General features: G+C 34.6%; 1 protein-coding gene and 1 long non-coding RNA gene across 2 annotated transcripts in view; both read right to left on the bottom strand.

Annotated features, from left to right (window-relative positions):
• LOC136026645 (uncharacterized) overlaps positions 1 to 23,942 on the bottom strand; it is a 580,251-nt gene that overhangs the window by 526,466 nt on the left and 29,843 nt on the right. The gene's annotated exons all lie outside the window — the stretch shown is intronic.
• Positions 910 to 9,662, bottom strand: LOC136026639 (cytochrome P450 307a1-like). Its single transcript, XM_065703371.1, has 3 exons — positions 9,233 to 9,662; positions 5,763 to 6,563; positions 910 to 1,990 (listed from the first exon to the last, which is right to left on the bottom strand). The coding sequence occupies exons 1-3, from the start codon at positions 9,621 to 9,623 to the stop codon at positions 1,665 to 1,667; spliced, it is 1,518 nt and encodes a 505-aa protein (XP_065559443.1). The 5' UTR covers positions 9,624 to 9,662; the 3' UTR covers positions 910 to 1,664.

Below are 23,942 nucleotides of genomic sequence, written 5' to 3'. Positions count from 1 at the left end.
CATCAAACTCCAAACAAAGGACCCAACACATATAAAGAAAAGAGAATATAAAGAATGAATGAATGAATTTTTGAGGTTTTGAGAGATCACGGTATTTTGTTGAGAAGACTTGATCACTTAGACTAGGAATAAATGAACGTGAATGGGTGATGATGGGTGATCGATCAAGTGGATTGCATTGTTAGCAAAAGATGGTGGATTGAGTCAAGACATGCAAAGTTGAATAGCCAAGCCACGGGATGTGATTTCACAATTGTTTGGAAGGATTTGAAGATAAGGTTGGAAACCACACCTTGAATATTGGAAACTACAGTGGCCAAGTATGGCTCTGAAATACGGGCATTTCGGAATACGGATGTGAGGTTTTGTTTTATGTTTTCCAGAGGAATTGTCTACGGATAGTTTTGTATATATATATATATATATATATATATATATATATATATATATATATATATATATATATATATATATATATATATATATATATATATATATATATATATATATATATATATATAAAAGAAAACATAATTTAATTTGAAATTGAAATTTATATAATTTTTTCGTTTTCTTCCTAATGTACTAGTGTACCCACATTGCAAAAACCTGCTACCTTAATCTATGGGTACACACAGTTGGGTCAAGAAAAAAATTGGCTTTACCGACAAAACCATTAAACGTTTGAATGAGTACTAAATTGTTCTGCATTCTAGACAAGTAAATAATGATAGGTTGTAATAAGCTTACCTAAGCTATGGATGAACAAAAGTCAGGTTGGCCTCAGAGAATATATTACGAATATACTGAAAACCCTGTACTCATTAAATCTCCCTCTCCTGCTCAAAAATATCCGTAAACTTACGGGCTTTAATCTACGTGTCTGATCAAAAGCAGAAGATAAGAAAATTTATTGATTAGTATTTTATTAAGTAAAATATCGCACTGCCATGAGATCTAAGCCGCAAGCTTATGATATACTGCTTAAATATAGCTTTTTCATTAATAACACAGTGCACACAAATTCATCTATACATCAAAAGTATAAAAAGTTTTAGAAGCGCAACGAAAGTAGAGAGACAACTAACTGCTGAAAGTATAATCACAGTAAATTTCGGAAAGTCAAACATTCCTTAAGTTACACAGTACAATCTCGTAAAATAAAATCTCATAAAGAAATCCTTATGATTTTTGGACTATTTTTCATACAAAAGAAACTAATAAAATAGATAAAACACTCAACCGGTAAAACTGTTGCAAAAATTTCGGTCAAAATGGCAGTTTATAAAGCCAAAAATCTCGGTTTATGGGTAGACTTAATGAGTCAAAATCGAAGTATGTCATAACAGTGCTTTAATAAAAACAATGCATTAGACACTGTAAAAATAAAATACCCAAATGTCCAGCGTTTTTAATAATGGCCATTAACGAAGCAAAGCAACAACACTGTTGCAAAAATAACCATGTCAGGTTTTGAGTACTTTTTTTTAGGAGAAGGGCTATTTTTAGGCGTTACAATGAAATACCTAATTATATGTATGCTAAAAATTAGCTTTTCTTATTCTAATAAAATGAAAAATTCAAACAATAAAGCAAGTTATGCTGCAACAAGAAAACAACGTAACAACTTTTGATCCCATTGATAGTCAAGTTGCGTTTTTTTTTTAACTTCTTGGGGTTAGAACCATTCGAAAAGTATCAGGTGGTACTGCAACACACGCCTTCGGCAGGCAAACATTATCTGCAGCGGTAAATTTAAAATTTTGAACCATTGTAGCTAACCCCATAAAACCAACATTATATACAAGGCGGTATCCCATACAAGCTCTTTTGCCGGTACTAAATGGTATGAAACTTTCCGGTTTAGAAATTTTTCCATTTTTTAGAAATCTTGAAGGATTAAACACCTTCGGATCTGTCCACACTTTGTCGCTTGTGTTCAGCTCATAGTTGTTGAGGAAGATCATAGTGCCCTCTTTAACTCTGAAACCTAGAATACAAAATATACCATTAAAGTCAAATTAGAGCAAATTGATAGAATTAAAATTAGAACCCAGTGAAAACTCCATGAGAAATATAAAGTGTTAAATATTGACAAAAAAAAGTAATTTTAGCTTCTATTAAGCTTTATTAAACTTTTATAACACAGAAAAAGAGAGTTATTGCAGCATATTTGTCTTTTAGGATAACATTGTTTGTCTAGAATCATTTATGCGTGCACAAATCGTTAAAAACAAAGCTTGAAATTCATCAAGTTACTTTCAGCTTTTATATGCTTTTAATTTACCTGGACACTCTTGGAAAATTACCCTTCTTTTGGCTTTAGGGTAAAAATTCCTATCTTTAGCTTCTAAATAATAAAATAGATAGACAAAACTTATTTTTAAAGTAACATCTCAATTACGTATGTTTTTAGGATAGAAATACGATCGGATTTTTGCAATTTCGCTCTTTGGGGAGGTATAGTCTCAGTTACGTACACGTGATTTTGCTTTGAAGGGCTGATATTTTAGGGAAGCCTGTGAAACTTAACAAAAAGAGCATAATGTGAACAATGAGAGAATATCTAGGAAAAAAGTAACGGACACTAACCCCTCCTCCTGTTAGCAGGACTGGCTAATCTGTCTTTCTTTTGTCCCCATAAACTCGACATTGATTTTAAAACAGGCCTTATAAATTTAAACGTACTCATTTACAAACTCAAAGCATTTCCATTTTAGTTGTTGATTAAACAATTATTAAATATTTCCTTAAAAGCTATTAAATATTTCACAAATTAATTAGTTGTTTCTTCTCCAACTTTCAGCTCTTTCCAGTCAACAGTTAAACGTATATTTTTCAAGATTTTTAACCGTGTAAAACTGAAATCCCTTGACAATGATACCAAAATCTTGAATTTCTGATTTTAGATTCAAGATTTTGTTTAAACTTCTGTACAACACACACAATATAAAAAAAGGGTCAAGCCGGAGCCACAAGGTCGTCTCCGGCTTGATATTTCTCACTTCGGATATTCTGAATTTCAGTATTCGGTATTCAAAAATACAATAAAAATCTTGACATTATAGTTCGTTTAATACACTAGTTAATGAGAATATTGGCTCTGTAATTAAATTTTTGGTGAAAAATTTTCAGTGCTGGATATGATTTGTGTCTTTTAACACATTTAACATAATTAAATTGTTGTGATGCACAGGGTTGTCACCCCTCATCGGCTTAGTGATGCTCAACCCTGGTGATTTTTTCTTTATGATTAATTTATTATTACAATATATTTATTACTACTATATTACTATTATTATTATTGCTATATGTATGATTGCTTTCTGAATACTTTAGTTCCTTCAATCTATTTTCAAGCATAAAAAGCAAAAATTAAGGTTATATTTAAACGGTTTCAGCAAATAAACTTTGTATTTATCACAGAGAACCAACAATTCATCTTCCTTTTCAAAAGGTTTAATAGCTAAGAAAAAAAAATCTTGGGTGCTTATGTTTTTGTAATTTAGCTAGTCTAGTGACTTTGAATTGGTCTGACAAGCTATTAAATAAAAAAAAACAAGTTTTTTTTAACTGCAAGTAAGGTGCGAATTTAAAACTCAAAACGAATAGAAATTGTTCCATATATGAAAGGGGTTGTCTCCTCCACAACGCCTCGCTCTTTACGCTAATGTTTTTTGTATTGTTTTAAAAAGTATAGTTGTGACAGAGTCAAACTTTGCGTAAAGAGCGAAGCGTTAAGGAGGGGATAACCCCTTTCATAAACGAATTATTTCTGTTCATTTTAAGCTTTAAAGTCGCTCCTTACTTGCAGTTAAAAAAAACTTTTTTTTTATTTAATTTCTGAACGTTTTTGAATTAATGCATGTTTTGATTTTGCCTCACCGCACATGAAAAATTAAAACGAAATTTGCACATTATTTTTTTTTGCTAAACAGCTTTCTCATAGTTTTGATTGAATGATTTTGATAAAACAAATGGGTTAGAGGGGGCCTATTTGCCCTCCAATTTTTGGTTACTTAAATATACAACTAGAATTTTCTTACGAACGCTTTTGTTAGTAATGGATATGCATAACTTACGAATTAACTTATGTAATTCACTTCTATATTTGTGTATTTTTATTACGTACATTAGGTGTTCACTCCCTCGTCAATACCTCGCTCTTTGCACTAGAGCTTGAACTTCATCCCAATTCTTTATGAATGACCCCTGAATCACAAAGGCCGTAGAATAAATACTTGAAATTAGTAAAAACACTTTAGCGTAAAGAGTAAGGTATTGTGGAGGAGACGAACCCCCTTATATACGCAACATTTTCTGCTCGTTCTGAGTTTTAATGCTGCTCATAACTTCCATTTGAAAAACTTTTTATTTATTTTCTCATTGTTTTTTAAAATAATGCTAGAAAATCCTGCACCCCATTCATAGAAATTCTCTTACCTCGTGATAAATTCCTCCATGGAGAGATCCTCCCATGTAGCCCATACCCCAATCCAACGTGAAAAAGTCCCCTGAAAACGTCTGTACACTTCACAATAACCATTACTATATGTAAACAGTGGTAAAGTTTGTAACTTGCAGCCCCTCCCCCGGGGACTGTCGTTGCTGAAGTCGTCCCCAAAGACATAGTTATTAGGTTTCCGACTAAGATGAACAGAATGGCAATCTCAAAATTTCGGCAATCTCCCGGGAAGAATGTCCGGGACAGGGGGACTAGGTGCCCTCCAATTTTTTGGTAACTTATAAAGGGCACTAGAACTTTTAATTTCCGTTAGAGTGAGCCCTCTCGTGACTTTCTAGGACGTCAATACGATCACCCCTGGGAAAAAACAAACAAATAAACACGCGTCCGTGATGTGTCTTCTGGCAAAAAATACAAAATTCCACATTTGTGTAGATAGGAGCTTGAAACTCCTACAGTAGGGTTTTCTAATGCGCAGAATTTGATGGTGTGATTTTCGTTAGGATTCAATGACTTTTAGATGGTGTTCCCTCCTATTTTCTAAAATAAGGCAAGCTTTTTCAGGCTCGTAACTTTTGATGGGTAAGACTGAACTGATGAAACTTATATATTTAAAATCAGCATTAATTTCCTTATTACAGCTCGTTACCACGAACTGTTTTATTTGTTCACAAGGGAATGGCACACATGAGTAGTACAGTTTAATATTAATATTATGGCATATGGCTGCATATCAAACTTAACTATCGAGTCTAGATATCGCGACTAAACATGGAAATAAAATCGATAAAAATTACAAAAACTCTGTCAATTCCTTTGCCATGTCAAAAATTAATGTTACCAATGCTAAAGCAACTTAAACAATTCTTTTCAGAAAAATAAACTGTTCGAGTTTTCAGGATTTGGCATTGTTTTTAATACACTTAAAGGCGTTTGCAATCTTTCAAAATAATACCCAAAGACATTTGCTGGGCTGCATTTAAAGGTAGCATCAGTAGAGCATATTATGTTCAATCACGCCTCGATCCTCCTTATCTATATTATGCTGCTGATCCTCCCTTTGGGAACAGCCTAGCTAACCTAGTTTTTGGCAATTACCAAAGACTGGTGAGAATGGCAGATACAACCCTTAGCCGTATAATAGATATATATATATATATATATATATATATATATATATATATATATATATATATATATATATATATATATATATATATATATATATATATATATATATATATATTCTTGTCATTTATATTTTAAATATTTTAACATAAATCTATTTCTAAAATACCTCCAACTGTTGTATCTTCTGTTGCTACGTGTGGTACGATAGGTGAAGAGGACATGCGAAGTGTCTCCAACAGCACTGCGTCAGTATAGGGCATCTTTTCTCTGGCTTCAAGCGTCACTTGCTGTCCACCAGTAACTCTTTGCATTTCTTCATACATTTTTTCTGCTACGTCAGGTGTAAGGCAAAGTTCTCCATAAGCTCTCATCAAGAGATTGCCAACAGCAGAATGACCACCTAAAAAATCTTCCAGTTCATATAAAATATGTTCCCAATTAAGGGAATCCTTGCAGTTTGGATCGTTCTTCTGATCTTCTAAATAAGCTAGTAGTTCGTCTGTAAAGTCACGCATATTTTCACGATCAAGTGTTTCTCTATGCTCGTTAATGATTTTCTCAAGAATAAAGTCCCGGATAAACTTTGCCCAGCTAGCAAGGTCTGAGAGATGTTTTCTATAGAATGGTTCAAGCCAGGGTAGGAAATCAACAGCATACCCTTGGTTAATATCCCAAAAGATTTGGTCAAAAAGACGGACAACCTTGTTGAAAGTGACATCGTTATAACCGAATCTCTCGGAGCACATGTAATAGCTAAAGACATTAGCACACATGCATAAAATCCATGGCTTGATATCAACTGGTTGGTTTGTGTGCTTTGAAAGCTCCTCAACCAGGGATGTGCATTCGGTTTGAACGACTGTACTAAGGGACTCGAACTGGATTGAAGTTGGTCTTGGATGACAATATTGACGAGCGAGTTGACGTCTGGCTTTTTGAACTTCTGACCAGTCACAAAGTGCCAAAGCTGAAAAAAATATATGAAGTTAGTCCATTATATTTAAGACAGTTAAAAAATCTGCTATTCACTAGAATCAAGAATATTCACTAAAATCAAATAAAATAAAAATGTCTGGTCTTTTAGTTTAATGTAGACTTGATTTGTGACTTTGCTTCGATAGCAAGGAAGAAGAATAAAGAAAAATAAGAGAACAGAAGAATAAAGGAAGAGAAAGACTGGAACATATTTGATAAGATACATTCTAGTGATATTTTTCTCCAAGTCTAGGAGACTTGAAGGAGGCTCAGATGAAGCGAATTCTCGTTTTTCACTTGTTTTTGTATATCTTAGCTGCATTTATGGAATGCTTGACTAGTTTTAGTTTTTTTTTTCAAACATGTCAGATATGGTTAAAACAGAAGCCAAAAAGCAGAGGATACCATTGTTTGACCCCAGGGGTCAGCTACTTTAAAAAATCATTTGCGCAAAGTGACCATAATTGTGTCTTGTGTGACAAGAAGGTGCATGGTGTAATGGAATTGGGTCACTTGTTAAGGAACAAATGGCGTCCTGAGATAATACCAGGTAAAGAAGATTGAGTAACATCTTAGTTTCACATCTGCTATGCTTTTCTCCCAATTTTCTATTGCATTGTTTTTAAACCCCTTTGATGTGGTAATAGTCTGACCTAGATGCTGTGACAATGTCTCGAAGATAATCTTGCCCAGCTTTGGTAACTAAGTATATAAGCCATACTCGAGTTATACACTAAACTAGTAATTTGTTTGCATAATCTACTATGCACTTGGCAATGAAATTCTTGAGCTTATATGTGTATATTTTGAAAACCTGTTTTTAATATTACAACGAATATACTTTTTCTTGTTTTTCAGCAGCCATATGTTGATATCTGCTTCATTTTATGACATACAATAGCAATTAGCTTTCCAATAAAGCTTTTCTTTATAGGGAGGGGGTATTTTCTCTAGAAAGAAAGCCAAATACTAGCAAACCAACAGAATTTAACTAGTATTTTGTTATGCTACGAATAAATTTCTACCCTTCGAGTGAATAAGGGAGAAAGAATAAATCCGCCAAGATCATTCAGAAGACACCCTTGGAAAATTTTCGTAAAATGAGAAAGAATTTCCACAGATCCACCTTTTCTTCATGAGGAGCCCCATTGAAAAAAAGATCGATTATCCAATGCGAGTATGATTATGATTTGAATACGATTGGCTATTCTTTTTTTATATAATTGAAATTCTTTCTCAAACACTGGATCTTCTTCCAGAAAAAAAAACTGGAGAAAAAAATCTGAAAATATAGTGATCTATAGCCTCTGCGAAGAGTTGTGAAGGAAAAAACTATTAGGTTTCAAACACATTAGAAGTTGCTAAGCATTGTCTGAACCTATGTTGCTGTGTTGCTATTTTGTTTTTTTGTTCTTCTTTTTTTTCATGCTGAATGACTGTTGGTTTGAAAAAATTAATTTCAAGGGCTAGGATATTTGAATAATAAAAATGTATTCGTGAGCTATATTAATTTTCTAAGTGTTATAACATAAAAAAAATTCTTAGCAGCAAATTTAGAACTTAAAAAAGGTAACAAAAATAGTATATAGATATAGAAGGTCAGGTTTCCAAACTACTATTAATGACAAATAACTTTTTTATCCAAACCATCATAAGAAACCCAAGATAAACTATAATCTTAAAAACTGTTGAATTCCAAAATTACTAATGCACTCAAGGATTTTTTTTTACAGACTCATAACCATTTTCAAAGAAAGAAAAAATTAGGCCCATTAATAATTGACTAAGAGCATAAACCCTAAGTGTATACCAGATAATAATGAATAGTGATGAATTATCTGATGCGTCCTCCAGGCACATACTCGGATATGAATGGAAATATATAAGAGAGACCCCCAAATTTTATGACAAATGCAGAGAACTATAGAAACGGTGGGGATGGATTCTACCTGTGCATGTGTCTCAGATTGACTACGACGCAGGATCAAACAGACAAATCGGTTTTCTGTAACTTGTGAGATACTTGGAAAATTCGTAACTGACTTTGGGTTTTGATTAAAATGGATGCTGTTAAAAGAATTTTAGCTAGTTGTTTGACGAATAGGAATCAAATTATTGAGTTACAGGTAGCATAACATTATACTCAAATTATTAGAGTGCAATGAATCCAAGAAATTTCGGGAGAATTCTGTAAAAATCCATTATATAAAAGAGCAAAAATGCAAGGCAAAAAACTGTTATGATCTGCTCTTAGTACCTATCTTAACGACATGCTTTTGCTAATTTTTTTTTGCAAATTTGTACATTAGTTTTACACAAGAAGCTCCCCTTTCCGCTAAGTTTAACTGGAGCAAAAAGACCAGTATATAAACCTATAATACACTGGAGAAAACATCTGATCATAATTAATTATTCATAATTTTTTTTCTAGCAAGATAAAAATAAAACCTCTTAATTTTTAGCAGTCTTCAGCTAAAAGAAAAAAAAATTCGATCCTGATTCTTAAGGAAAATCCTGATCCGTCGTAACGTTATTTCCCTGTTAAGATTATCATTATGTTAATTTAATTTGCATGACGCACCTGAATAGTCAACATGATATGTGTACAAGAAATATAAACTGTAAACTCTAATTCCATCTAATAAAATTGAAGGTACTTACAATTGTCTCTATCTCCTCCAAAAAGTTGATGATAGCGAATAAAGTTGGGTCGTCCTCCGAAACTGGCACCTTTTTGAATCAAAACCTCTTTAATAAGAGGGAAGCTGTTGACAATGACACAAGGGGTAGTTCCAAGAGTCAAACTGTAGATGTCTCCGTATGTCTTTCCGATATCGAGGAAAGCTTCGAACGGCACCTCATGACTGCCAAGGAGGTGTAAGTTTCCAATAATTGGTAGAGGTCTAGGCCCAGGAGGTTGCTTTAATATCTTTCCATTGCTTTCACAGTCAAGATCCTCTAATCTAGATCTTCGAACTTTGCGTACAACGGCAAGTACCATGACTGCAACTACAGTAGCTGCCGCCAAGAGTGCTGTCGTTGTTGTCAACATTGTACAGACGATGTTGGAGATTTACTGACAGAAAGTCAACTGAAGAGAAATATCATAACCGTCGAGTACTTGTACTAAAAATCTTAGGCCAATTATGAGGTAAACCCTTAAAGCTGACCAATGAGAAAAAAGGTAGAAACGAATAGCTCAGCGTCAGGTAGTAATTGCGGCAACATTTTCTTTAGTATCAATATATCATATTAATTATGAAAGAAACATTAGCTATAAACAAAATTAATGACATAATCCCTTTTAAATATACATAAAAAATATTATCAATACGCAGAAAAAGTCGGGAGAAGGGGGTAGTAAGACCCTCCGAACGCACGATAGAACTTTCTTTTTTGGAAAAATGTGAAAGTTCAACTAGGTAGATCTGAGTCACCATTTCCTTAGCAATTGGTCCCTTTTCCCTGCAAAAAATTGTGTAATACCCCGAAACGGATTGTTATGCTATCTAGGTAAGCATAAAAGAGCGTTTCATATTTTAATTTTTCTTATCTTAGAAATGTATAGAGGGCTATTTCCTAAGGTTTTATTTTTGGATATACTAAGGTCCATTATGTCAAACGTCAAAAGTCACACATGTCAGGACACATGTCAAAAACTCATTTATTACACTATGAGCACCTACAGCTTCATTACTTTTGATCCTTCTAGTATTAATCCCAACTCCTACTCGCAAAGTGAATCTTCTTTCACTTCCAAACTGTTTAAAACCTTCTATTCTTTACTATGTCATTACCTAGAACTTTACTGCGATTTAATCCTTTTTCAAAATGTTGAGCCCAACTCTCCTTATAACTAACAAAGGCCCCGCTCCTATCTTTAGCTGGGACAACCCCACACTGACTATTGCCTCTCAACTTCTCAACATATCAACGCAATATTTCACTGTTATGTCGTCTATAAATCCTTTCAGTCCTTTTCAATAACCTTGATTATTTTTTACTTGTTCAAAACAGCTATAAATGTTTTTGGAAATTATGGTGAATTAAGAGTCTTCCAGGTCTTTTTTCTGAATCAAAATAAAACAATAGTTATGTAAATGTTTTTACTACTTCCTGGTCTAGATGATTATGAGGTCAAAATTGCAATATTTCTCAAATTGGTCCTATAATAACAATATAAACTACCTAAATAAATAGAACAAACACAGTATTTTAAAAGGCGTTTAATAGCTTGTTTTCTGTTTATCGTCAGGAGAATGAATTCTACGGGCACCAAGGGGTGGAATTTCTTCTTTCTTTTTTTGCTTGAATTTCCATAGTAAAAGTGAAATGCTCTTTGTGAGTCGAATCAAACAGTGCGTGGTAACAAACTGTAGTAAGGAGCGGCCCCTCTCAATAGTAAACGAAACTCTAAAAAACGGAATTTTCATGTTGATTTTAACTATATTAAATAAAAAAAAGTTTTTTTTTAACTGAAAGTAAGGAGCGACATTAAAACTTAAAACGAACAGAAATTACTTCGTATATGAAAGGGGATGATTCCTCATCAACGCCTGGCTCTTTACGCTAAAGTTTGACTCTTTCTCTCAACTCTTCTTTTTAAAACAGTAAAAAACTTTAGCGTAAAGAGCGGGGAGTTGATGAGGAAGTAGCTCCTTTCATATACGAGTAATTTCTGTTCGTTTTAAGTTTTAACGTCGCTCCTTACTTTTAGTTAAAAAAACTATTTTTATTTAATTTCTGAAAGTTTTTGAATCAATGCATGTTTTGATTTTGGCTTTCCGCAGAGGAATAGTTAAAGCAAAATTTTATATTTATTTTTTGGGGCTAGATGGCTTTCTCATAGTTTTGATCTAATGATTTTGAGAAAAAAAGAACGGGGGAGGAAGCCTAGTTGCCCTCCGATTTTTGGTTACTTAAAAAGGCAACTAGAACTTTTAATTTTTACGAATGTTTTTATTAGTAAAAGATATACGTAACTTATAAAATAGCCCACGTAACGAACTTTTATGTTCTCATGTTTTTATTAAATATATGAGGGGGTTCACCCCCTCGTTAGTACCTCACTCTTTACACTAAAGCTTAAATTTTGTCCCAATTCATTAAGAATGACTCCTGAATCACAAAAGCCGTAGAATAAATAGTTGAAATTACTAAAAATACTTTAGCGTAAAGAGCGAGGTATTAGGAGAAGGTAAGTCCCTCATATGCGTAATAATTTCTGTTCGTTTTAAGCTTTAATGCTGCTCCTTACTTCCAGCTGAAAAAAACTTTTTCATATTTATTTTTTCCATTGTTTTTTTTTTAATATTGCTAGAAAAGCCTGCGCTCCCTTCATAGAAATTTTCTTCTCCCATGACAAATTCCTCGATGGAAAGCTCCCCTAACGTTTCCCCTCTTCTCAACCCCTCCCCCTAACCAAAAAATCCCCCTGAAAACGTCTGTACACTTCCCAATAACCATTACTATATGTAAGCACTGGTCAAAGTTTGTAACTTGTAGCTCCTCCCACGGGGACTCTGGGGGAGTAATTCGTCCCCAAAGACAAAGTTATAAGGGTTTTCGACTACGCTGAATAAAATGGCTATCTCAGAAAGTGATCCGTTGACTTTGGGAAAATAATTAGCGTGGGAGGGGGCCTAGGTGCCCTCCAATTTTTTTGGTCACTTAAAAAGGCCACTAGAACTTTTCATTTCCGTTGGAATGAGCCCTCTCACAACATTCTAGAACCACTGGGTCGATACGATCTTCCCTGGGGAAAAAAATAACAACCCAAACAAATAAACACGCATCCCTGATCTGCCTTCTGGCAAAAAATACAATTTTTGACTCAATCAAAGAGTTTGACTCAATCTCTTAACTCTACTTTTTAAAAGAGTAAAAAACTTTAGCGTAAAGAGCGAGGCGTTGAAGAGGAAAAGCCCCTTTCATATACGAAGTAATTTTCTTCGTTTTAAGTTTTAATGTTGCTCCTTACTTTCATTTAAAAAACATGTTTTTTTTTATATTTCATTTCTGGACGTTTTTGAATTAATGCATGTTTTGATCATGCAAAGCGAAGAGACTTTGGGGGGGGTGAATTGTTAGAATTAAAAGAAGCACTCGATGACGTAGGGTGGAGTTCAGTAATTGATGAAATGGATCCAGATCAATCTTTAAATAATTTTTATAATACATTAACTGAAAAGCTTGATAAATTTTGCCCGTAACGAAATCTGAAAGGAAAGAGGCAAACACCAAGAAAACCATGGGTAAATGCATCGCTTTTGAGGTCTATTAATGAAAAAAATCGTTTATATAAAATTAAAATGAAGTATCCCACCGAAGTGAATGTGAAATATAATGCGTTTTAGAACTATAATTTTCTCTAAGGATTCTTAGAGAAAATGAAAGAGTGTACTATGAAAATTCATTTAAAAATTCTGGTTCTCCTCGAAAAACTTGGAATTTAGTTAAGGATAAAATTGGAAAAAATAAAAAGTTATCACATCCTGAGGTATTAATTAATATAAATGGTGTAGAAGTTAGAGAACCATAAGATGTTGCTAATATGTTTAGTAATTATTTTGCTGGTGTTGGTCAAACAATTGTTTGAGCAGGAATAGATTTGTCCCCTTACAGGTTGCATAAAGAATATTTACCCCCCAATGAATGTACGAGCATATTTCTGGCCCCTGTTAGTTTTGCAGAATTCCATAAGAATATCAAATATATAAGAAACGGTAATTCAGTGGGATATGATGAATTATCGACAAATTTGCTAAAGAGTATACAGCCGTCCTGGCCGAGTTGGTTGGTGCGCTGGATTCGGGATCCTTTGTCTGAGAGGACGCGGGTTCGAATCCCAGTGTACCCAATTCTTCAGTTGGGACGGGGGTCAGTGGCGTGACTCTGTAAGCTTAGCCAGAGTCGACCCAGCTCTAAATGGGTACCTGGAGAAGTCTGGGGAAGGTAAACAGGAAGGGTGTGTGAAAACACAGGATGGCTGGCCCCCAACCCCCCATTGCACTTCCTGGCTGAAGGGCCAAGAAACGGAGATCAGCACTTTTTAGCCGTCCTGGCCGAGTTGGTTGGTGCGCTGGATTCGGGATCCTTTGTCTGAGAGGACGCGGGTTCGAATCCCAGTGTACCCAATTCTTCAGTTGGGACGGGGGTCAGTGGCGTGACTCTGTAAGCTTAGCTAGAGTCGACCCAGCTCTAAATGGGTACCTGGAGAAATCTGGGGAAGGTAAACAGGAAGGGTGTGTGAAAGCATAGGATGGCTGGCCCCCAACCCCCCATTGCACTTCCTGGCTGAAGGGCCAAGAAACGGAGATCAGCACCGCCGGTAGGGACTGTAAAGTCTAATGCCGTATCCTTTACCTTTTTTTTTTTTTATATTTCCTAGTAGATGGAAAATTGCCCGAGTAATTCCGTTGTATAAACAAGGCGATAAATCTGATGCAAGTAATTATCGTCCAATTGCAATTTTATCACCGTTATCTAAAGTGTTTGAAAAAATTTTAAAAGAAAGAATTTCTAGCTATTTAGATAAAATATATTTCTTTACCAAATATAAATTTGGATTTAGGGCAAACCATTCGACAGAGCACGCAGTTACAGCTCTTTCATTAGAAATAAATGATTGTTTAGATCATGATTTCCATGTGGCTACTGTTTTCTATGATATAAGAAAAGCATTTGACACCTTAAATCATGTAATTCTTTTTAACAAAATGATAAATTCTGGCATAAGAGGGAAAGGATTACAAATTATTAAATCATACATGTGCAGAAGCAAAATCACAGAAGATGTCGTTGGAAAAATGACTAATTTAAAAAGTCTTATTGATATTGGTGTCCCCCAAGGCTCAGTATTAGGTCCACTTTTATTTTTGATTTATATTAAGGATCTTCCACGAGGTTTGCATGAGCATATTAGCCATGCAATTCTATTTGCAGATGACACAGCTATAACAGTTAAAGCTAGGGATTAATTGACATTGATCGAAAATCTGACTATAAATGTTACCTCAGTAAATCGATGGTTTGTTTCCAATAATCTAGTACCAAATTTTACAAAAACTAATTTTATGTTTTTTGGTCGTTCAAAACGTGCCACTCGAGAGATTTCTTGTGAGGAGCTTCAGGTTGGTGACCAAAAAATGAAAGTTAGGCCCATTTTTTTCATAATTACAGTAACAGACCACTCATTTTTTACATACTGATTAAAGTTATAATCCTCAATATATTTCACTATTGCATTTGAAGCAGCTCGATGTTTTTGTATATGCATTGTATTAAGTTTAGCTGCAAAACATAACTGCTCCTTCCAATTTGAATTTGCTCAATGATGTCATATGTCTCACAAATATCTTATCCCATTCATGGCTTAGTCGACATTGCCTTGTATTTTCTACTGCTGTGTTTGGTACTCTTGTCTTTACATAATTGCCGCTGCCAACTCTACTATCAACTTCCAATGATGTAAACAGATCGCTAATTTTTGCTAATATGTCTAATCAAATAAAAACTTGATGAAAAAGATGTATTCAAACTGTCCTCTCTGAATTTTATTTTCTTGCTAATGTAAAATACACTTAAAATATAGCCTTAAATCGGATCTAATTGCTATAGCAGGTTGCTGGGCCTCATGTAAGTATACCAATGAGGTTCTGATGTATGTATGTAAATTATGTATCTCTTGTAGCATAGGAAATCCGGTTGTTAGGAAAGGTTAATGACAGGATTTGGTTCCTAGATAAACCGGGTTTACAAATGATGTATCCTATGTAAAGGAAATCTTAGGAAATATTTAGAGCCTCAGGCGTGCAATCCAACCCTGTCACTACTGGAGAAACAGCAGGTCTATCCTACTCTTCACCCTACGGTTTTCTTAGTACTTTAAAAAAATTTCTGTTTGTTTTAATTAAACAACCCTTGTCTTTCAGGAGTTAGTGTTAACAACTTGGGACACAATTCAAGAATATGGCATTTATTGCAAAGTGTTGAGGCAGGACCAGTCCCCTTCATTTCATATACATAATAATTTCTGTTCGTTTTAAATTTTTTTGTTACTTCTCATTTTTAGTTGAAATATTTTTTTTTATCAAACTTCTGATATTATTTTAAATAATACCGAGAAATCCGGCTCCATCTCCATGGACAAATCACTTCTCCCCGCGGAGATCCTCTAGACAATACCCCAGAGTCTGGACAATAGCCCTTCCCATCCCCACACGTAAAACTGAGTAAAAAAGAAGCAATACGAATAAAAAGTATTTCGTGTGGGAGCTCTGGCGAATTTCCTCGGAAAAGCTCACCACTTGAAATTTCCTCTCCGTTGGAAATTCTTCCTGTCCCCTCAGGATAAAATTCACCCCCCTCCCACCTCACCCGAAATATATGTAAATAACTTCCCAATTACAAATACTATAAACAATCAATGCTGAAGACGCCTTGTTTTATACAGGCGAAATATCCGCGTTGTTTTAGTCTTTTAATTCTACTGGCCGTCGTCTCGTTTGAAGTTTTCTTTTTGTAGAGTTTTATCTCTCTTGATTGTTTATTGTCATGTCTGGCCAGTTCGGCTTAAGAACTTACAAATACTATACATAAAAAATGGGCAATTTTTGTAACTTAAAGACCTTTCACGTGGGATATGGTGGGGGGGGGGCTTTTATCTCCAAAGGCACGGATGTTAGACGCTCTAACCATGTTAAAAAAACGACTGTCCAAAAATATTAATTGAACGAGTTGGAGACACAAGAGTCGTGGGAGGGGGGCTACTTGCCTACCAATCTTTTTAGTCACTTAAGAGGAACACTAGAACTTTTATTTTTCGCAAGTAAACATGCATCCTTGATCTTTCCTCTTGCAAAAAACTAAAATTCAAAATTTTTACAGATACGAGCTTTAAACCTCTACAGTAAGGTCCTCTAAGACGCTGAATTCGATCGTGTGACTTAAATTAGGATTCTTGCACTTTTAACGGATGTTTCCGCCTTTTTTCAAAAATCAAACAAATGTTCCCAGGCTCGTAACCTTTGATGGGTAACACTAAAAATAATAAATCATATATATTTGGAGTCAATATAATTAGCTGATTCTTTTGATATGTCTATCTTGATATCAGGATTCCGTTTTGTAGGATTTATTGAGTTTTCTGTTTTTATTTTTAGGATTTTCTGTTATATTGAGCCGCATCGCACTGTACTTACAGTTCGTTACCACGAACTGTTTGATTCCATGATTTTGAATGGCTGATAAAAGTAGTTCATTCTTGCCATAAATTTGTTACGTTAATTAATTGAAGTTAAATGTTTTGTCGGCAAAAGCCACTGCAACATTTAAAATAATTGATCTTGAGGTAACAAGCCTTTTCAAGAGGAAATGTTAAATCTTTTGAAACGTTTCATAAGAAAACTGAAACCCATGTAGACTATAATGAAGATGATTTACAACTAGAATCACCATCATTTTTATTCAAGAAATTCTTTCTGAGCTAATAAATAATTATGAAGACTACCAGATTGTCCTTCAAATAATATAGAGATTAAATATACTTTTGGAGAGGGGCTACCGATTTTCAGAAATCATGTGCCCCAGGTGATGCGTGCCAAGCGTAGCGAAGTTGTAGTAAGCCTTAGGAGGACTGTGCCACGTGTGTCAGAACCGTGTGGCACGCGTGGCCCCCCGAGATGCACACCAGGCAGCAGAAGGTAGGTAATTTCTTGCTTTTTTGTCAAAATTGAAAACGAGGAATAACCTTAGTGAAAAAAAAAAAAAAATCAAAACAGATTAGACATCAAATGTGATTTTAGAATAAAACAAACACCAATACCTCCTAGTTTGAAACATTGCGCAAAGACAATGAATCCTTTGTACTAAGGACAAAATATGCGGAAACTAATTTTACTTGTTTTGCTATAGGTTTGTTTATATGAATATAAATGTTAAATTTTTAATTAGTGATAAATATAGCCTTACTATAGAATTATTTAAAATTCAGGGTGTAGAATAAGCAGACAAATATAACTGAAGGAAAAAGAAAATTCGTAAATATTTATTTTTCATTAGTTGTAGGCTACAACAAAAATTTTAAAACATCACACAGGGCCACACAGGAGCTTCAATTGAGTATGGTCACTTTTTTCTGTGCTTAACCCCCTCCCCCTATATTCTGGAAAACAATTTTGAGGGCAATTTAATTGAAAATATCTTAATTTAGCATTGTCACTGACAAATTGAAAAAAATACCCCATAACTTTAGATCTTGAAAAATGATTTATGTCTCATTCTTACGCTTTCATGAATTAACATTACTGGGCCCTCGTTAAAAAAGTTTGGGAGACACTGATCTGGGCTTAACAATCTTATAAAGTACATTTGATTATGCAGTAGTTGACCAAGAATAAAAGCACGTCACAAAACACATGGAATAGACTAAAACACTTGTTAAGGAATGCGTGGATGTTGCACAGCCATGCACATTAGTCTTAATAACATCTTCGACGGGGAATTAACCAGAAAAAAGCCCGAGTTAAGCTGCTATGTAATTCGGGGTTTTTCCGCAAAATGAATCGTAATGTAACACGCTTACAAAAAGCTCAACATTAAGCATTAGTCCAAGGCGTGTACACAAGGGTGGGAGGCAGGTACGTGCCTCTTTCGAGCCCCTTAAATATTATGTTTGTTATGAATTTCACAGTAATTCTTTATATTTTTCTTGGAGTTTGTCTAAATTTGGCCATTTTTTGAATTTGTTGGAGCAATAGTAGTGGCAAGATTAGTAGTTTTTTGATGTTAACCTTATCAATCCTCCGCTCTTTATGATTCATTTCAAATTTGATTAACTTTAAAAATTACTTTTTTTTTGCTTAGAAACTACCCTTTCAAAATAGCGTATTTCACCATGCATTATACCCAAACTGTACGCTTAATCAAAATATACCCCTCCAGGTTAAAGGATGATACGTGGTGAATTCCCTCTTATTTATATATTGATCTGAAGAACATATCTTATAAAGAATATTAAATAAAAAAAACTAGTTTTTTTTAGCTGAAAGTAAGGAGCGACATTAAAACTTAAAACGAACAGAAATTACTCCGTATATGTAATGGGTTGTCCCCTCCGCAGTCCCACGCTCTTTACGCTAAAGTTTGATTCTTTGCCACAATTCTACTTTTTAAAACAATTAAAAACTTTAGTGTAAAGAGCGTGGGACTGCGGAGGGGACAACCCATTACATATACGGAGTATTTTCTGTTCGTTTTAAGTTTTAATGTCGCTCCTTACTTTCAGCTAGAAAAAATAATTTTTTTATTTAATTTCTGAACGTTTTTGAATTAATGCATGTTTGATTTTGGCTCTCCGCACATAAATTACTGAAATGAAATTAGTATATTAATTTTTTTTTGGCTAAATGGCTTTCTCTTAGTTTTGATCAGACGATTTTGAGAAATAAGGGGTGGGGAAGGAGGCCTACCTGCCCTCCAATTTTTCGGTTACTTAAAAAGGCTACTAGAACTTTTAATATTCAACGAACGTTTTTATTAGTAAAAAATATACGTAACTTAAGAATTAACTTACGTAACAAACTTTTATATTCTTATATTTTTATTATGTGTACAAGGGGGTTTGTACCCTCGTTATTACCTCACTCTTTACACTAAATCGTAAGTTTTGTCCCAATTATTTAAGAATGACCCATGAATCAAAAAGGCCGTAGAATAAATAGTTGAAATCACTAAAAATATTTTAGCATAAAGAGCGAGGTATTTATCTCCTCCTAAATACCTCGCTCTTTATGCTAAAGTATTTTTAGAACCCCTCATATGCGTAATAATCTCTGTTCGTTTTAAATTTCAATGCTATTCCTTACTTTCATTTGAAAAAACGTTTTCATGTTTATTTTTTCATTGTTTTTTTATAGTAATGCTAGAAAATCCTGCGCCCTTTTCATTGAATTTTTCTTCCCCCATGACATATTCCTCAAAGGAAAGATCCTCCCACAAAGCCCTCTCCCATCAACCCCACCCCCAAACCAAAAAATCCCCATGAAAACGTCTGTGCACTTCCCAATAACCATTACTATATGTAAACACTGGTCAAAGTTTGTAACTTGCAGCCCCTCCCTCAGGGGTTGTGGGGGAGTAAGTCATTCCCAAAGACATAGTTATTATGGTTTTCGACTATGCTGAACAAAATGGCTATCTTAATATTTTAATCTGCTGACTTTTGGAAAAAAATGAGCATGGGAGGGGGCCTATTTGCCCTCCAATTGTTTTGGTCACTTAAAAAACTAGGAAACGTTAGAATGAGCCCTCTCGCGAACAAACAAACATGTAAAACACAAATAAACACGCACCCGTGATTTGTCTTCTGGCAAAAAATACAATATTCCACATTTTTTAGATAGGAGCTTGAAATTTTTGCTATAGAGTTCTCTGATATACCGAATGAGATAGTGTGATTTTCGTTAAGATTCTGACTTTTAGGGGATGTTTCCCCCTTTTTTCCAAAATAGGGCAAATTTTCTCAGGCTCGTAAATTTTGATGACAAAGACTAAATTAATTGAAACTTATATATTTAGAATCAGCGTAAAAATTCGATTCTTTTGATGAATCTTTTAGCATCAAAATTCCGTTTTTTAGAGTTTCGTTTACTATTGAGCCGGGTCGCCCCTTACTACAGTTCCTTACCACGAACTGTTTGAAAAGAAAATAATTCGGTATTTCGGGGCTTCTGACATTATTACTCCTTTGCGGAAGTTAGGCTCAAAATTGAAAAAGGATTATATATTTTCTCTGGGCCCCTTCCACCTCTTAGTTGGTTTATTTTCCCGTTAGTTTTCACCTGTTTTCGCTTTATAGTTGTGTTATCTCTTGGCAGTTCTTTCGTTAGTTGAGTTATGGTTGTGGTATATATGTTTTATCGCTCGTATAGTTGTGTTATTTTCAAATTATACTCCATAATAGAGAGGCTCCGAACACCCAGCATTGTATATTAAGCTCTTAATTTGACGTTTTTTTCTAACGTGACCAGATTCGTCCTGCGCCCTTTTCTTTGATTTTTTTCCCCATGGCATATTTCTCCAAGGAAAAATCCTCCCACATAGCCCCTTCCCTCAACCCTACCCCCAAAACCAAAAAATTCCCCTGAAAACGTCTGTACACTTCCCAATAACCATTATTATATGTAAACACTGGTTGAAGTTTGTAACTTGCAACCCCTCCCCCAGGGACTTTGGGGGAGTAAGTCATCTCCAAAAACATAGCTATTATGATTTTCGACTATGCTAAACAAAATGGCTATCTCAAAATTTTGATCCGTTGACTTTAGGAATAAAATGAGCGTGGGAGGGGGCCTAGATGCCCTCCAATTTTTTTGGTCACTTAAAAAGGGCACTAGAACTTTTCATTTCCGTTAGAATGAGCCCTCTTGCGACATTCTAGGACCACTTGGTCGATACGATGACCCCTGGGGAAAAAAACAAAACAAAAAAAAAAAAAAAACAAATAAACACGCACCCGTGATTTGTCTTCTGGCAAAAAATGCAAAATTCCACATCTTTGTAGATAGGAGCTTGGAACTTCTACAGTAGGGTTCTCTGGTACTTTGAATCTGATGGTGTCATTTTCGTTAAGATCCTACGACTTTTAGGGGGTGTTTCCCCCTATTATCCTAAATAAGGCAAATTTTCTCAGGCTCGTAACTTTTGATGGCTAAGACTAAACTTGATGAAACTTATATATTTAAAATCAGCATTAAAATACGATTCTTTTGATGTAGCTATTGATATAAAAATTCAATTTTTTAGAGTTTTGGTTACTATTGAGCCGGATCGCTCCTTACTACAGTTCGTTACCACGAACTGTTTGATAAATATGAGAGTAGCCCTGCCCTTCTTTTGAAAATCCAAAGAACCCCCCCCCCCATTTTCACTTTCACAATTTAATTTAAAAAATAATTTGAAAAAGACATTTTTCAAAGAAAAGTAAAGGCCATATTAAACTGAAAATAAGAAGAAATACACACCTACAATAGTATTGGATGTGATCGTCTCTTAATAAGTTGCCAGCTACAGCTGCAACCCGGATAATATTCCTATATAAGGGTAGTGTAAGTGATGGTTTTAATAGTACCCTTTGTGTTTTGACAAATTAAAAATACACAAAAACAATATTATGCCCCAACAGAGAGCAGAGCTTGTAAGACTGGGGCAGTACAAATGCATAGAAAAAAAAAACACAACGTCTCGTCATACTAATAATTCCAAGAAGAGAAAAAACAACTAAGACAAAAAAAATACAAGGTAGGAGATCATAGAGGAGGCCACCCCAGCGTAAGAACACCACAGCAAAATACATACTAAAATCTATTATTAATCAATCCCGACATCCAGGCAAAGAATTATTTTTGAAATACGCTTTTTGAAAGAAAATCGACTCGTGAAACTTCGGGACATTTCTACTAAGTTAAGTTTATTTACAATATGAGGAATCTGGTATCTGATCAAGAATCTAGCTCTTTCTGATTTGATTGGCGGAAGGCAATACTTCTTGGAGTGGATGCAGTGGGCAGGAGAAGTGGGAGTCCCAATTATACCCAAATCATAGAAATAATTTGCTGAGGATTGGATATCATAATACCACATTGCTGTTCATCCTTCAATTGTTTGAGATTAAGTATATTGAGAAAAATATATAAAGTTTGGGTTTCTGACAGATTTTTAAGTTTCGCAGGGCGATGAACAAAAGCACCCAGAATTATAATTGCCTTATTTTAAATTATCTGAAGAGGTTGCAGATGACCACAAATGTGTTGAGATAAACTACGGGGCAATAATTAAGATATGATTCAATTAGAGAATGGCATAAAATTTTAAGGATGGAGAAAGGAAACACCTGTTTCAACCTATGAAGACAACCTAAGTGATGGGTAAGTTTCAATCTCAAATAATCAGAATGCTTACGGAAAGATAAAAGCTCATCGAGAATAATCCCAAGGTAACGAAATGAATGTACTCTTTTTATCCTACTTTGATTTACAATTAACTCATCTATGGTAATTTTATTTATCGCCCGCTGTGATCACCCGAAAATCATGAATTCAGTTTTAGAAAAGTTCGGAGCTAGGCAGTTAGACGCAAACCATTTTTTCAAGGATTTCATTGCTGTCACCATTTTCTCAACGAACAAAGATGGGGTTTTAGCTTTTACTGTCACAGCCGTATCATCTGCAAAAATTACTGCTAAGCTATTGTCTTGGGGTAAACATCTTGGGAGGTCATTTATATGGATCAAAAATAGTAATGGCCCCAATACTGATCCCTGGGGCACTCCAACATCATCAATAACGATATGGCTTGATAGATGTTCAGTTATTTCTAACTGAATTTTTCGATGATGCAGGTAAGATTTTATTAGATCTAGGCCTTTACCTCTAACACCTGTGTTATTGATTTTTTCCATCAAGGTTTCATGGTTTAGCGTATCAAATGCCTTTTTTTATTCATAGAAGAGAGCAGACACATGATTATCATCCTTTAGTGAATCATTAATCTCTAAGATTAGCGCAGCAATAGCTTGTTCAGTGGAATGACCCGGCATGAATCCAAACTGATTTCTAGTAAATAAATTCCTTTTATTAAAATAGGATACAATTCTTTTTTGAATAATTTTTTCTAGAGCCTTAGATATTGGAGAAAGAATAGCTATTGGGCGATTGTTGCCTACTCTGTCTTATCACCTTTCTTATGAATTGGAATAACTCGTGCAGATTTCCATACTTCTGGAAAGATCCCTGATGATGTAGATGCGTTTAAAATATGAAGCAATGGGACATGGATTACACAAGCAAGTTCTTTCAGAATATTTGTGGAGAGTCCATCTAGACCTAGGGAATTACCACGTTTTAAATTCGTAATTACTTTCTGGAATTCACCGAAAGTAACAGGGTCCAGGAACATACTAGCATTTTCGGACGACGGTAGATAATCTTTATATGAACAAAATAAAGATTCAGGGGATTCCAGATCACCAGTAGCACTAAAATGGGAAAAGTAATTAAAAAATAATGTGCAACAACATCCTTCCCCTTTAATTCTACACCATTTTCATTTATGATCACTTCAGGGTGTGATGTCTTAGTACTGTTTCCAATTTTTTCCTTGATTAATTTCCATCTAGTCCGAGGTGAATCCGATTTTTTAAATGAATTGTCATAATAAATTTGTTCACTTGTTCTAAGAATTTTAACCAGCAAATTTTTATAATTTTTTAATCGCTGTACATTATGAGCTGAGGGGTGTTTCATTTTTATCTTATAGAGTCGATTTTTTTCCTTGACAGATTTTAAAAGCGACGAACTTATTCAAGGTTTTT

The sequence above is a fragment of the Artemia franciscana genome, chromosome 4, assembly GCF_032884065.1.
Source record: "Artemia franciscana chromosome 4, ASM3288406v1, whole genome shotgun sequence".
Taxonomy (NCBI): Eukaryota; Metazoa; Arthropoda; class Branchiopoda; order Anostraca; family Artemiidae; genus Artemia; species Artemia franciscana.
The sequence above is the reverse complement of the archived record's forward strand: the minus strand, read 5'-3'. Positions and strand labels throughout refer to the sequence as shown.

Bases quoted from the DNA above. Each gene is read 5' to 3' on its own strand.
- LOC136026639 (XM_065703371.1), bottom strand. From the start codon at position 9,623: ATGTTGACAACAACGACAGCACTCTTGGCGGCAGCTACTGTAGTTGCA. The intron at 6,564-9,232 runs GTAAGTACCTTC...TATTTTTTTCAG, and splicing joins TGGAGGAGATAGAGACAATT to CTTTGGCACTTTGTGACTGG. The intron at 1,991-5,762 runs GTATTTTAGAAA...TTTGTATTCTAG, and splicing joins AGAAGATACAACAGTTGGAG to GTTTCAGAGTTAAAGAGGGC.